This window comes from Leptodactylus fuscus, chromosome 7 (genome assembly GCF_031893055.1).
Source record: "Leptodactylus fuscus isolate aLepFus1 chromosome 7, aLepFus1.hap2, whole genome shotgun sequence".
Lineage (NCBI taxonomy): Eukaryota > Metazoa > Chordata > Amphibia > Anura > Leptodactylidae > Leptodactylus > Leptodactylus fuscus.
This window is the reverse complement of record NC_134271.1, coordinates 41,863,777-41,880,036: the sequence shown is the minus strand read 5'-3', so window position 1 is coordinate 41,880,036 and position 16,260 is coordinate 41,863,777. Positions and strand designations below refer to the sequence as shown.

General features: G+C 41.6%; 1 protein-coding gene across 4 annotated transcripts in view; it reads left to right on the top strand.

Annotated features, from left to right (window-relative positions):
- The window catches only part of CHD9 (chromodomain helicase DNA binding protein 9), a 128,802-nt gene extending 117,042 nt beyond the window's left edge, over positions 1–11,760 (top strand). For 2 of the 4 annotated variants that reach the window (XM_075281753.1, XM_075281755.1), the window contains 8 exons: positions 1,297–1,457; positions 2,035–2,259; positions 3,214–3,379; positions 5,240–5,382; positions 6,341–6,565; positions 6,677–6,805; positions 7,298–7,402; positions 8,832–11,760. In XM_075281753.1, the coding sequence (XP_075137854.1) occupies positions 1,297–1,457; positions 2,035–2,259; positions 3,214–3,379; positions 5,240–5,382; positions 6,341–6,565; positions 6,677–6,805; positions 7,298–7,402; positions 8,832–9,713 (2,036 nt within the window). In that variant the 3' untranslated portion in view covers positions 9,714–11,760. Of the gene's footprint in view, positions 1–1,296; positions 1,458–2,034; positions 2,308–3,213; positions 3,380–5,239; positions 5,383–6,340; positions 6,566–6,676; positions 6,806–7,297; positions 7,403–8,831 lie in introns of all 4 variants that reach the window. The other 2 variants (XM_075281752.1, XM_075281754.1) reach the window with 1 other exon arrangement.
- The last annotated feature ends 4,500 nt before the right edge of the window (positions 11,761–16,260 follow it).

Below are 16,260 nucleotides of genomic sequence, written 5' to 3'. Positions count from 1 at the left end.
GTTTCACATTCTGTTTCAGGCTTTTATTTTAAAACGGGGGGGGGGGGGGGGGGTAGTTTAATCTAACTTTTACGGTTGGGCTCTATCAGCATGATTTTGCTGATAGAGCCCCTCCTCGCCTGCCGAGCGCTTCCAATAGAAGCGGCTGGCACGCGGGGGGTTAAGCGGCCGCTGGCAAAGTCTGCCTGCCGCCGCTTTCAATAAGATATAATGCGCACCGGACTGCGGCTTATAGTCCGGTGCGCCTTATATATGAACCGAGACGGACTATAAGGCGCTCATGGGCAATGCGGCTTATAGTCCAGTGCGCCTTATAGTCCGTAAAATACGGTAACTGTTCCCAGTTTACAATATTTCTTTAGAATTGAAGTCAGAGGACTGATGTCTGATATTCACATTACAGGGAGAAAAGACTCTTCATTGTCCTAGCTGTAATAGATGAGCAGAGAGATTGTGTAGAACATCATACAGACATATGACCCAGATCTGAAGCAGAGTTTGATCATTTTCTCTTATTTGTAATGGAAGGCCTTCCACTTCACATGGCAGTGACATCACATTCATTCGTCGCATGTCCTGTGCGCCGTCCAATCCCATTCACGTGGCTGAGTTGCACTTTCAAGCACAGTCAGTGTATGGTATTGTGGCTGATATTCAGTGAAGTGGCCCCTTCTAAGTCTCTTTAAACAGCTGACCTGTGGGTTATCAGATCTCCCCTGATCTCATATTGTTGACCCATCCAAAAGATACATCATCAATATTTCACTTTAGAAAAAAATAACCTATTGTGGCTTAGAAAGTCCTTAAATGTATCATAAGTAAGAGGGCTGACTTCTCAGACTTCCCCCTCCCCTTCAATCTTGTAAATATAAGGCTATCGCAACGTGTTGACCTTGTCCATGAATTCCGTTGTGCGATCAAAGATCGCCTTTGTCACTCTGCTATCTTCTCATGTGAGCGAATGAAGTCACATTATCACAACTTCTAAAAAAGTTGAACATTGGGTCGCTGCACCCTGCGTTGCAGTGCAGCTCCATTTGCTCATATGAGTGAAGGAGTCGCAAAGCAACACGCCAACAGGAATAGCGACCAAAGTCACCATGTGGCCCTGGCCTAAAGGCTGCAGTTCTACTTGCTTATTTGGCCACTATTGGCATGCTTTTCCTTTTCTTTAAGTGGTTACCCCATAAGATATAACGTATTGGTTGTTTGCAAGCTTTTCAATTATTTTTTTTTTGCCCCTTTTCATACAGTGAAAGATTGGATTATAATATCACTGATTTATTTCCCCGACAGAGCGAGTGCCCCATGTGAAGGCCTATGATGAAGAAAGTGTGGCCTCTATGAGCACTCTGCAGGATGAAACTCAGGACAGCTTCCAGCTAGATAATGGAATTCCAAACTCTAACTACCTTGTACAAGGCGGATATATGTTTGCTGCTGCCCATTGGCCTAAGGTGACTGATGTGACACTGCTCTATGTTATATACGGATGGATGTAACTGCTGTATATGGATGCTGTTAATTATGGGGTTCTGGTATAAAGTTGTAGTCAATGAAATAAGTGATCAGTTATCAATAGAGATGAAAATAAAGTTTGGGATTTGCTTTTTAAATATTTAGGATCATTTGTTCAAGCTTCCTATGTATACCATGTCGCATTTACAAAAGCCCTTGAGGTGTCAAAACAGTGGAAACCTCTAGAAAGTGACCCCGTTTTGAAAACCGCACGCACAGTATAATGTTCACACATCATTTTTAGTGCTCAGTGAACACTATAAAAGCGGAACCCAAAAAAACAATAATGAAATTGCTCTTCACTCACAAAAACCACCACTTTGTCATGAGTCATGTGATCTTCAGACCGTCTATTTTATGTGAATGTAGCCTTAATTTGATGCTGGGGCTAAATAAGAGATTTCTATAACAACCAAAGTACTTAATTTACATCAGTACAAGTCAGTATTTCTCTATATACTGATACATATCTCTTGGTGTTTTTGGCTTATCATCATTCATCTTCTGGTTAAACAGGACCGGGTGATAATCAACCGGCTGGACAGCATTTGCCAGGTAGTATTGAAAGGGAAATGGCCCACTACACGAAGAAACTATGATGGCACCAGTGTGGCGTCCTTCTATACCACCAAACTACTGGATAGTCCTGGTGCTGCCACAGAGTACAGTGACTCAGGAACGCTGCCACCCACATGTGCTGCCATCAAGGAAGAAAGCAACCAATCGCAACAGATGTCAAAGGTGAAGAAGCATGCACAAGAAAAGGAGTTTACAGTGAAAATCAATGACGTATGTTTCTTTTTTTCTTTTTCTTGCCCTGGGACCTGGTTGCTGTGTGCAGCATGCTCATTTTCCAGTTGGCTGGCCGCTCTTTCTTCCTATTTAACACCTATTTTTCTGCGGATCTTGCAGACGTGTTTTTTTTTTTTTTGCCAATTTTAAGCTCATTTCGCTTTGGAGTTGCCAAATATTAATAAAAACAAATGCAAAAATTAAAACGACTTGCCCAGCTCTTTTGGATCTGCTGGTAATTTTGTGCTTCCATAAGGTGCCATTTTTATTGCACTGCCTCAACTTATAAGAATTTTTTTGCTTTTTTGTCTTTAATACATATGGCTGTTTTCACTATTTTTGGTGTGCGCATCCACATGCTTTGCGGTGACCTGAGTTTTTCTAGTTATAAGCAGTAAAGGTTTAAGAAGTGCATGCTTTGTAGCACGTTATACCAATATTATTATTTACATATTATACATTGCTTACCAGTACAGTGATCCAGCAGGGGGAGGGGAGAAGCATGGAGACATCTATTAGATTACAGGAAGTCTACCACCACCAAATTCACTTTTAGGCTGGGGCCCCACGTTGCAAAAATATTTTCACAGTGGTGGAAATGACAAGTTTAAAAAAAAACCAAAAAAACGAGTGCAACAAACGCGTGCAATAAAATATAAACCTCTCTAAGTTCAGTTCTTAGTTCACTCCTTATATATGGTATAACAAACTCCGAGAATAGTTCTATGTAGCTTTAAGAGGCAAGGGTCGATAAAATAACCTCTTGTGTTTGGAGAAATACGGCAAAAGCTTCCTGCTTGTTGTGTGGTGAGCGTTGTGGTTTTGTTACAGGGTCTATAAATGTTATACTGCTACTGGATATCACATAATCTCCTGGTAACACAGACCTGTTCCCTATTTCAGGAAGGCGGCTTGAAATTAACATTTCAGAAACAAGGAATTCCTCAAAAACGGCCGCTGGAAAATGAGGAAGAAATGGGCCAGCAGCAGTATTTGGCTCGACTGCAAGATCTCCAGAATGCTTCAGAGGCCAGTCTTGTAACCTTTCCCAAATCTTCTGCAGCGCCAGGTACATAGATGGGGAATTACTCTGCTTGTGTCGCTGGGGATTCATTTACTATTTATATCACTTTACATGTTACATACTAGCATGAACTAGGCTTGGCATGTATTCTCTTTCTGGTTTGCAGAATTTTCTCTAGTTCACTCAATTCCTTTAGTTCCATTGGGAATTTGCTAAGGTTAACAGGATTCTATGCTGCCATAATAGTTTAACTATAACGTAAAAGCCTAAACTCTGAAGCTGCTTCACCTACCATTTATGTTGATGATGCAGGAAAATGTTCCTACATAATGTGAATGTTCATTTGGTGGAATCTGGTGCTGATTATGACACAGATTCCACCTCAAAATCAGCAGAGAATTCTACTCTCATTCATTGTTTTCAATGGGAGGCGAAGATCGGAGCAGGATGTTGCTTTGTCTTGCCGTGACTTCTACAACTGATTCAGCTGCAGAGTCCACAGCTCACAAATGCTTCAGCTTTTCGTTGCGAGGAGATAGAAAATGAAGAGAAATGAGGCAGGTGTCCAGCTCAAATTTCTCTTTGTTTTCGGCAGATTTCTAACAGGCCTTCAAAGAGCGGGAGTAGCTGAGCAGTTTACTATATAGATTAAATAGAAAAGATTCCTTGTAACTTATACTTTTGCTCATTCTGGGCTTAAGAGTCCAGTGAGTGGACTGTGTATACACTTCCTGTTCTGGAGGAAAACTTCTAAGGGCTAGTTCACACGGGGGCAAAGAGGCTAATTTTGACAGCGGATTTCACTTCAAAATCAGCCCCTCAATGGAGCCCTATGTGAGCAGCTAGCTTTTTTTTTCTGCTAGCAGAAAAAGAAGCGACATGACCTTTCTTCAGGCGTTTTCCGCCTGAAGAAAGCAATAGAAGTGAATAGGAGGCGAAAACCGCGCGTTTTTTCAGCCCATTCACTTTATGGGAGGGGAAGACAGCCTGGCTTTTTTTGGAAGCTGTTTTTACAAAAAAAAAGCTCCAAAAAAAGCTTGGCAAGGTCAAAAAAAGCTTCCTAATCAGGAAGCTTTTTTTTCCTGTGCCAAAATAAGCCACACGTTATTTACGTGTGAACTAACCCTAAGGCTGGTCTTACACAACCGTAGTTTATGTCCGCAAATGGTCCGCAATTGAGGGTTTTCAATTGCGGACCATTTGTGGACACATTATAGTCAATGCAGCCTCGTACACCACCGGATATTTTATCCGTGGTGTGACGGGCTGCAACCGAGGTCCGCAATTTTTGGAACATGTCCGCAATGGCCGCAATTCACGGCACTGCAGGGACTCGCCCATAGAACTCTATACAATACACAATACACAAAATACAATACACAAAATATACAGGTAGATATAATACTAACAGTGATCGGCTGGCACAGTGGGGTAGAGGGCCCTTCCCGTGAGGGCTTACAATCTATGGGGGAAGGGGGTAGAGACAGAAGGAGAGGGGGAGACTGTACAGATGTCAGTGGGGTGATAGTGTTATTGGAGGTTGTAGGCCTTCCTGATTAGGTGAGTCTTCAGGGCCTTCTTGAAGCCTGTGATTGTGGGGGTCAGTCTTATGTGTCGTGGTAAGGAGTTCCAGAGTATGGGGGATGCACGGGAGAAATCTTGGAGACGGTTGTGTGAGGAGCGGATGAGAGCATGAGAGATGACATTGTAACAGTGGGACACCTGCTGTAATGCATAACTGTAGCGAAGAGTCACCATGATCCCCAGAGGAACATACATCTCAAAGAAATTGTTGTATATCTACATATTACTAGCCTTTGCCTAACAAGGGCACAAATACAGTACAATGATACAGTACAATGATACACCGTTAAAATGACACCTGGCGTTCAATAACTTTTTTAGGTACTCCCAATGCGGTGCCAAATGCCAATGTGAACGGCATGGGAACAGATGCACAGCCTGTTATCAAGAGAAGAAGAGGCAGAAGAAAGAACGTGGAGGGTGTTGATATCCTGTATATGAACAGGAATAAGCTACTTAACCATGTAAGTCAGAGAAGATGTGGGGGTAGGGATTTGGGATAGTGAGATTTTCTAATGGCCGTTGGCCTTATTTAGCCTCCATTCCGTCAAACCTCCATTGTTTGGTGTGCTACATAACATAGATTGCTTTGCTATTGTACATAATGCAGGAACATGAATTATTTGTCTAGTAAAGTCATTAAAATCCATCAGGATATTTTATATAGATATTAAAAATGAAAGCTCAATCCATCTCTCTACATGTAGTTGTCTGCATAGTCCTCTTTTTGCCCTACTTGTCAGAAAAGGCTCACAAACTCAGCACTATAACTATGAAGATTCCTTTCACAGGAAGGAAGGGACTATGTTGTCAACTGCCAGAAGGAGAGTGATTCATCCCAGAGCATGCTCCTAGAAACAAACATTCAGCAGCAAAAAATTCTGAAAAATTGATTTTGTTATGCCAGAAACATAATAGCAGTATTAGAGCAGGTTCACACCTGTGCCCGGTCTCCGCTTTCGGGTTTCCATCTTCTGCCGAGAAAAACTGGACAGGAGACTGAAACCCGGTGGTCAGTTTTCAAACCCATTCACTTGAATGGGTTTGCAAAGTGACCGCCCATGTGCGTCTTGTGTCTCTCCGCGGCGAAACCGTTTTTTATTTTTTAACCGGAAAGAAAGTCTTACATGTACGACTTTGTGTCCAGTTAAAAAAACGGTTTCGCCGCGGAGAGGCACAAGACACTCAAGTGAATGGGTTTGAAAACTGACTGCCGGGTTTCTGCCTCCTGTCCAGTTTCTTTTGGCAGAAGACGGAAACCCGAAAGTGGAGATCGGGCACGCAGTGTGAACCCACCCTTAAAGTAATATTCTAACTATGTTCATGGTTACTATTAGTAGCTAACTATTAGTTATCCTCACAGGACTATTTGTCTGATTGATAGGACCCCTTAACTCCTTTCAAATATTTTATTTATTCAAGGTTAACCAGGCTGGGACTCCTTCATTGTCACAACCTACATCCTGCCCACAGTTGCACTCTGGTCCCCAAATTCATGGAGTACTGGACGCCGACAGCCCTGTCCCTGTCATTAATTTGAAAGACGGCACAAGGCTTGCGGGAGATGATGCGCCGAAAAGAAAGGATCTGGAAAGCTGGCTTAAGGCCCATCCTGGCTATGTCGAAGACTTGGGAGCATTCATTCCTGTAAGACATAAATTATTATATTATTGTTTGATGTGTCAATATAAAAAATTCTGGCTTCATAGTATAATGATTGTAGGGTTAATATATGCTTATTATTTGTGCCTTGTATAGAGAATGCAGCTCCATGATGGTAGGCCCAAACAGAAGAGACATCGGTGCAGGAATCCTAACAAGCTGGATGTAAACAGCCTTACAGGAGAGGAGCGGGTCCAGCTTATAAACAAGAGGAATGCCAGGAAGGCAAGTATCCTGCCTCTGAATCACTTAGAAATGTATATAGGTGGTGTAAATTAATGCTTTCTAGAATTTTGTAACAGACATTCATTGCTGCTTTTTAGTTCACTATTCCTTGCAAAAGTGCTTAAGTTCGTACAATTGCAGGAAATGTATCACGACAACAACCCTTTTCAATAATCCTCATATGGATGAAATAGCTAGAAGGTCCATGGCTCAGAGAATTGTGCTCTGTTTCTATACCGGGTTAGAGAGCTCCGCACAAAGACACTCTATAGCTCCAAGAGACTGCAGCAGGGCAGACATCTGACTGGAAGAAATCACAAGCAGTGTTTCAGGAGCCAGACCTGCAGATTGTTGTGCCAGCTCACATGTTGAAGGGGCTGCCAGCTCCGTGTATTATTCTTGTGTCTCCAGTAGTTTGGGGTACCTTTACACCTGACTAAAGCAATACAGATCTAATTCTAAGTGCATGAATTAACCTTCCTGTCTGTTTAGGTTGGAGGTGCGTTTGCTCCTCCTCTGAAAGACCTCTGCCGCTTCCTGAAGGAAAATCCAGAGTATGGCGTGGCTCCTGAGTGGGGAGAAGTTGTAAAGCAATCTGTAAGTACAAATGGTTGGCTATACCCTAGATTTTGACACTCCAGCTCCGTTGCAGAAACACATTTTCCAGAAAGCCTGGGTTGCTGCAGACAAAAAAGGCAAAAACTGAAACACCCCATTGAGTTTCCTTTTATACCATCCAATTGGCCTTGTAATATAAACTTTAGGTAACTGTGCCTGGAAGAAGAATAAAGAAAAAATGGCCAATCCTCTAAATCCTTATATTCATTAAAAATCCCATAAAGTAGGAGCCGCTTTTTACAACATGCAAGCAGGACTCACTCCTGTATGTCATCAGTATGGCCTAGTAAGGTACATGGACATCCTCTAGTAACATTTATCAAGATGGACTTAAAAATTCGGTATTGTATTAACTCAGTATCCCATAAACCATTACCCCGCAAAAATCTTCAGCAATAAGCATAAAAAAGTCAAAAAAAGTTATCCAAAACTGTCTATAGGGAAATAATTCATAGTTAAAAGTGTCATGCTGAATATAGCAGTCTGATATGGCATAATCATAATTGTGTTTAGCAGGAGATGCTGAATACATTGAGGTATAGTTTTATAACATGCAGTTTAACTTCAATTTTATTTATTTAATTCTATCTTCCTTCTGGGCTTAGGAGTCCAGTGGGCGGTCCTAACCAGTGATTGACAGCCAGCTCTGTCTGAGTGTTCATAGCTGGAAGGCACTCCGTCCACTGGACTCACTAAGTATTGGGAGCAGGGATAAGGCCTCATTCCGATCTGCGTTGGTAATCTGTTCGGGGGTGTCCGCATGGGGACCCCCTTCCTACCGAATGCATTGGCAAGCGGTGTGCAGTGATCGCACATGGACCCCATAGACTACAATGGGATCTGTTTACTTTCTGCACAGTCTCTGCACGAGTCATGCGGACAGGAAAGTAGATCGTCAGCTACTTTTCTGTCTGCATGTTCTGTGTGGTCACCTCGCGGAAAGCACACGGACCCCATTGTAGTCTATGAAGTCCGTGTGCTTTCACTGCACACCGCTTGCCAATGCGTTTGGTACTCCGTTACAAGCCATACTGAGCCTTTTTATACAAGTTTGCACATCAATCTGTTCTGCTCCTCCTGCTATGTAACATGATTCTGATAGATTGGACATCATTTACATTGTGAAGGTTTTCTTTTTAACGGTGTTTCTCATTGTGTTACATTTTAACTCTCACAATTTTGTTGTTTAACAAATGTGATAACATCTAAAATATTAGATTTATTTGACTATTATCTGCCAATGATGTTACATGGATAGTTGATGGGAAAATAACATGATCAGAAAATTAGAAAAAAACTAAATTGAATGTAAATAAAATCCATAATAAAATAATTATAAAAATGAGGTAACATTATATAGATGAATTTATCCCAGACTGACTGGTCCTCACTCTTCTTTCTCTTGCAGGGTTTTCTCCCGGATAGCATGTTTGATCGTATTTTAACGGGCCCTGTGGTGCGTGAGGAAGTCAGCAGGAGAGGGAGGAGGCCGAAAAGTGAGATTGCCAAGGCCACAGCTGCTGCCGCTGTATCTGCAGGCAACTCTGTGAATGTTAACCCACTGTTAGCTAATGGGTTGATCCAAAGTATGGATCTATCCAGTTATCAAGCCCTACAGCAGAACTTCCAGAATCTCCAGTCTCTGCAGTTAACAACTGGATTAATTGGTTTACCCACTGGCCTCTCTACAACTGGCGGCGATGCAAAGAACATGGCTGCTATGTTCCCTATGCTGCTGTCTGGTATGGCTGGACTACCCAATCTACTGGGTATGGGAAACCTCTTGAATAAATCCTCAGAACCCTGTGCTGAAGGGAAGGAGAAGAACTGCACAAAGAATAGCAAAGAAGCCGAGCATAACAAAGAGAGGACGATAACTCCTACTTCTGACAAAACCAAGCAGAACTCAAGCCCTCCTTCCACATCTATGGGAGCTGCACTACAAGCAGGCTCCTTATCTATTAACCCATTGTTGCTACCCAACATACTCTACCCAGGGATGCTTCTCACTCCAAGCCTTAATCTTCACATCCCAGCTGTGCCCCAGCCTAATGTTTTTGATGTACAAAATACTAATCATAAGAAGAACACTGATCCTGTTCCCGCCTCGGATTCTGCAGCAGAACCACCTCCGCCTGCCCCAAGTCAGGATGAAAAAGCTGGAAACGAGGTGGCCTCCCAAAACGAGAACAGCACAGACGAAGGATCTGAGAAGGCAGACCCTTCATCAGGATCAAACAGCCCTGAATCATCTTCATCTGATGACTCGGACTCTTCAGAGGAAGACTAAACCTTATTGAACCTGCACTTAAATTATATTTAAAAAAAAAACAAAAAACATTTTGGTCCTCCTCCTGCCTAAAATCATTTTAATTGTAAATATCTGTGTAAAAAAAACTGCATCAGAGAATTTTCCGGACAGGTGGACTTTTCAGTATTTGTTCTGAAGATGCAAAAGGCGTTTTAAGAAAACGCTTTGCATGTAATGCTCTCGCAGAGATGAACTTGTATGTAATATGAGAAAATAGACATCGTGCTGTAAGGAAGTTACAGCCAAAGGCATTAATTTTGTTTGAGGGAAGTCGGGAGGGGGGTAATTTTATGGTAAAAAACGGAGAAAAAGACAACAAAAAAAAGAAAAAGAAAAAAACACGCTCTCTAAGAGCTGTATATAAATAATATATTTGCAGTGAAACACAGAATCCTCTAAGTATATTGTGGTTTTCATTTTTGCCTTTAGTTTTTTTACGATTTCTTCATGCACACCATTTACAGAACTCAGCAATAATTTTGGGCAATTTCCAAATGTTTATTTCCGCGGCCCTGATTTTTATTTCAACTTAAAGGGAAATGATCATGAATAGGATTTTATTTTATTTTTGTAAGTTATGACAGCATCATGTAGTCTACTGGTACATGAAATAAGCGACTTGGATATTTATTTCAAGATTTCTCATCTGAAATATACGTTTTGACTCTGTAAGAGCCTTGTTTATGCCTCGCCCATGTGAAAGCACAAGTGATGGAAGCTACCCGACACCCACTGCACTCTACTAGATCATGTTATTGTATCTGCCCCTTTATAGAGTACAGTGATCTCCATAAGGGGAAATTGGGTTACATCGTACAAAAAAATCATAGAGCCTGTGCAATTTAATAAGAAGCCTTCAGTATTTTCGGAATCTTTTCCCTCAGCTAAATTTCATAGTGTCACCAATTGTCGGTTATATCCCTGGTGCATTAAAAGAGTACCAAAAATGCATTTCAGCATTACAAAGCCGCGACTGCACCAGCACAAGGAGTGAATTGTTCATACAACTATCAGTATTTACACAGAAAATCCATCACGTTTGGCATCCCCAAACCTCAGTGTATATATATATATATATCAGGTGCCAATGTATATGCTGCCTCCCTAACAACGCAATCATTACTGTCAGTATGGAAGATGCAATCTCAGGTACTGTGGCGTTCTGTTGTTCTGTTTGTGGGCGGCCATATTTATCACCCAATTGGGAAACTTACAGCAGCTTTATTTAACATTATTTATTAAACTTGATATCCAGACAACTGAAAAAGCTTTTAGTTTTTTGAGTTTTTGGTTTTTTTTCTAAAAAGTCCCCTTATTGCAAAGCTTAAGAGAAAGCAGCTTTTTTTTTTATTTTAATGTATAATTTATTGTAGATCTGTTTTGGATGGCCTTAGGTCAGCCCCTGACTTCCTTCACGTATGCCCCTACATTGGAGTGCAGTATGGCAACGATCATTTGTATGAGACAAGTCCCTTTCTTGCTGTAGTATGCTACAGCAAGAAAGGGATTTTATGTTGTTTATTGCAATTACATCAAATATTTGTCAAATTTCAAACAGCATTTACACCCTTTGTGGGGTATAGCAATCTTGTAACCACATGTGCCCTCGTCTTAAATGACACATAAAAGTCCTTGAATAATAATACAGCCTAAAGGATATAGGTTTTTTTTTAAAGAGATTGTCCACTTCTGACTTATATATTTCCAGCTTCAAGTCACTATGTATTACAGGGAACCTGTCAGGTAGTTTTTCCTTCATGTGTAGGATGAAGTAATGACCTACACAAACGCACGTATCACATTTAAAGCAATAGGTAAAAAAGCCTCCCAATGGGTAGCGCACGTAAGACCAAACCCATTGAAGTCAATGGGATTCTGTTTTACTGCGCTCACTCTGACATGTGTTTACGTGTCAGAATGAGCGGCGCATTACATGGGAACGGAGCCTTAGGCCGGGTTCACACGATGTATTTTGGCACGTAATGTGGCACGTAGACGGCGAGGGAGCTTTTGCGGGCCGTATACACTCCCTTTGTTTTCAATGGGAGCCGGTACCGTATACGCGGCGCTATTTTGCGGCCGTGATTTTGCAGCGGCCGCAAAATAGCGCCGCGTATACGGTACCGGCTCCCATTGAAAACAATGCGTATATGCCCCGCAAAAGCTCCTGCGCCATCTACGTGCCACATTACGTGCCAAAATACATTGTGTGAACCCGGCCTTAGTGTATGCCTGTGCTCTAGGTCCGAAACACACTTGCTGCTCCTAACAGCAGATCCCACTGATCTCCTATAAAGCAGTGCTGCAGTACCAAAACCTGCCACTACAATTAATACAGAGAAAGCAGTATGGCGCCCAACATGTAAGCATTACTGGATGACATCCTATCCTAAGGATAGGCCATCATTGTTAGAAACTGAAGAACCCCTTTAAAACTAATTTTGTCTGTAGTCCACAATGTAAAAGACATGAACTGATGTTTTCTGTAGATGACACATGACCTTTATTATACTGCATTCAGTGTAAGGGTATGATGACGTGGCAGTTTTGTAGCAGAAATGTCTACCATATATCTGAAAAGGGTTTGTAAAAATCCTTATACTTGCTGGGAAAACAATCTATTTTATTTTTATGGAGCAGATACTTACTTCTGTAACCAATATGAGGTTTGTAGCCGAGAGCCCTAACAGTTATTGGAAAAGTGATGTATAGAAGGTTTATAGTCCTGTTCTAAGGATTATAGATGGTGCGTGGATTGTAGATCTTGCTGTAAAATGCCGTAGATCACTGTTCACACAATACTGATCTCAGCTGTGTAAATGTCTGTGATAAAAGCTTCATTGGCCATGTCCATATCGCTTCATTTGTATAGTGCCAACATATTCTGCAGCTTTGTACTGAAGTGTTCCTTAGAAGTAAATACTAGCAGCAGATGGATATTTTTTAAGAATAGGTTTATGGGAGTAAAGACTGTAAGGATCAGCGTGCCACCACCACTTATCATCGTTCAGTAAGCGGGACCATCTTACTCCATGTACAAATAACATCATTTATTCATTTTGCAATGTTGTGCTATGCAGTATTGTGGGATGACTGTAATGGGGGCTACATCGGTACACGTATATGCGCATTCATTCTGCAGTGCACCAGTATGCTGGCACGCACCACTCCCCATTCAAGTAATACAGTTTTAGCAGATTGCTAACAATTTGACCAAAATTGGAGGCTTCTAATGTGTCAGGGCACATGGTGTGTAGCAATACAATAAGGGGGTACTCTGTCATTATTGATACCACACATGGAGAGAAATGGGTACAACTCAATTAATATATGAGGAAGATGCTTAGACGCCATGGGTTGTCCTCTGTGAAAGAAAGGAAATTGTATTGAAAAAAAAAATCATCTCTCCTTGCCAGGTTGGTCCCTACTATTCCGGGCCCTTGCTGGGTCAAAAGTGATGATTTCTTGTTTTCCTGCTGCCTCACCAGTGTTCCGTGCACAAGCGGTCTCAGCAGTCAGGGCTCGGTCAATCATCACCTTTAATCCAGCAAGGAAGATGCAGAAACTACAGTGCCAGTGCCGGATAGGCAGGACATAGAGAAGGCCAGCTGTGTCTTTTACCTGCTTCATAGAATTTGTTGACTTTGGACAAAACCTTTAAAGGTTAAAGGGGTTGTGCAGGCTCTGTAACTTTTTGATCCAGATGGATGTAAGTAGATGACACCAGACGTCCACCAATCTGTGGATACATCATCAGTATCAAAAGCATCACAGAACATGGACAACCCCTTTAAGTTGGTAAGGTTTATTTTATTATACCACAGGGCAACAAGACTGCAATCTTATTTCTGCTTCGCTTTGGTTCTTGGGCATGGTGCCTACAGGGGCTGCAGCATTATCATTTCAGTAAATACATTGCATCCTCAGAGCTGCGCTCTCTTACTATCACTGCAGCTCTAGGGAGTATATTGAGTGCTAGTTCTAGCATTGATTTTACATCGGGTTTTCAAGCTGGTGTACCTTATGGGTGTGTTAGTATAGTCATTAACTTCTTCCGCATCACACTGACATTAGTGAAGGCGCCACCTACTGATCACCAGTGGATTCTGCAAGTATTTTTGAGGCATACTTGCTAGGATTTCTTTCCGCCTTCCATAAACAGATGTTATAGGATTTTCGGAGTTGTTAGAGGCCTAAGCAAAACTCTAGCCTTAACCAGTTTTTATGTTTTAGAAAGTGTCTGCATCACATCGTCAGCATTGAACCCTCACCCAGAATAATGAAATTGGCAAACCTCAAACACTTGCAATATGGTGACACTACAGCGGGCTTTCCACCTGCTTTATAGGAAAGCACACAAAGAACAGGCTATACTGGGAGGCCAGGCATTGCACTTTTCTTAAGGAATAAATGAATCCAATGAAGCAGTATCAAGTCTCTGTCCCCGGATATTTTTACAATGTGTGTCGGTAGATAGTATGAGAATGTTAGCTGTTTTATGACTCGTACTTATAGCCCATGTTTCCGGCTTTACAATCTGCGTGTCTATTATGTTTTCAGATACCTGCAATATGCCGGTTGTGTTCTGTGTGGTCTGAATCGGCTTGTAGTTGAACATGCGTCTTCAAAGAAAAGTCCTTTGTAATTTATTGAATTACTTTCTATGATGTTCTATAGAGCAAATGGAAGTTTAATTATTTTTTATTAAACATATTCTTTGACTACCTGTGATGTAACTTTCTCTAATCTGTATAATGTATACAAACAAAGTATGTCCACCATGATTCATCTGCACACGAGGACAGAAACATTTCTTACCAGAAGTGACCAAGCTGCTGCTTCGATATACAGAAACTTTGTCCAAGCATACAAATTTTCCTGATGTATTATGTAGGTATTCTCTACTAGAAGCCTTGCAATATGGCAGCACACACTGGGGAGATTTATGAAGACTGGCGTTTTCGCAAAAGCTGATTTTAATGGGTTGTAAAAACCATCTGCAGGTCTGTGTTTGGAGCATTTGCATCTGGTATCCGCTTTTGAGCAGAGAAAAAAGTCGGACTTGCAGTACTTTTTCTCTGTTCAAAAAATAAGGATTCCTGACGGACAGCAACTAATCCATGTGTTTGGGTTTTTTTAACAGTGAGGTCTATGGAAAGTGGATTAAAACGGATAGCAATCAGTTTGTGTCTGTTTTGCAATCCATTTTTGCCTCTGCGCATGGTCAGAATGAAACGGGGAAAAGAAACAAAAACAGATAGTTTGGTTTTTTTTACATTTTGTACCAAACCGGTTTTCTCTTAAAACATTTTGCAAGCGGACGGATACCAGGCGCAGGTGTGAACCGAGCGTCAGATTGATCTTGCTCATGTGTTAGGTGACATGGTAGACAGTGAGATGGGGCTGAAATGCAATTTGTGCTAACAGAATTTATAAAGATGTTCCTGAAATAAACAAAGAAAAAGTTACAAAATGAGGCAAAACTTTTATTAAAGGAAGACCACCTCTTGTATCCAGACTGTCACTGATATTCATATACCATGGATACTCGCCATTTTTGACAAATGGTCTTCTCGAGGGCTGGACCACTCAATCTTGTGTGTCTGTCTATAAGAGGTAACTGTATAGAAATTCCACTTGTCCTCAGACACAACAGCTTTGTAAAGTATTAATGTGGCTAAGCCATTGTAATACAGTAGTGGGCCCCTTCCCTCACTTCTTAAATTAATGTGTTAGGGCGATTTTGGACTCTAAACCATTGACAGGTCTTCATGGACCAAGGGTTTATTGTCTCAAATCGCCTAGTTGTAAAGCCACCTGTGCCCACACTGAAAATTAAAAAAACAAAAAAAAAATATATATATCCTCTCCTCACACCAGCGGAGCTCTTCATTGATGCCAGAGGAGTACACCTCTACTTCAGAGTGCCGGGGAGCATGTTCCCAACTTCAAAGAAGAACTGAGCAGCTACCTTGAGCACCATCATTGGACTGATCTCTAGGTATGTGTATGCCCTGGATGTAGAAAAGGCACACAGAAAAGCCATAAAAGTAATAAAAGTCACACTTGGACCCATGAATACATTGTAGAATAAGGTTTCCTCAGTGTTGTGCTTTTCTTACCTGATATAAACTCCATTAGCATCATGCAACCTCTTATTTCACCTAGCACTAAAGAAAATTTCTTGAAATATGTTGTTTTTTTTTTTATTAAGGAGTGAACATGCAGTTCCCATACTGACCTCACTCTCCATCATCTGGCTGCAGTCTGCTCTTCACAAATGCGCAAGTAAGGGTAAGTTCACACTGGGTTTTTTGGTCCGGAACCTGAAGCGGAGGCTGGCTCAGGTTCTGGACCAAAAAACAGGTAGCCGCGACTGAATGTCGGTGCACTGCACCGACTTCCAGTTGCGCACTCCGCTTCGGATTAGGCCCAAATGAATGGACCTAGTCGGGAGGGAGTGTCTTCAGGTGGATGTCGCGAGGTGAATCTGCCTGAAAGAATGAGCATCTCGCTTCTTTTTCCG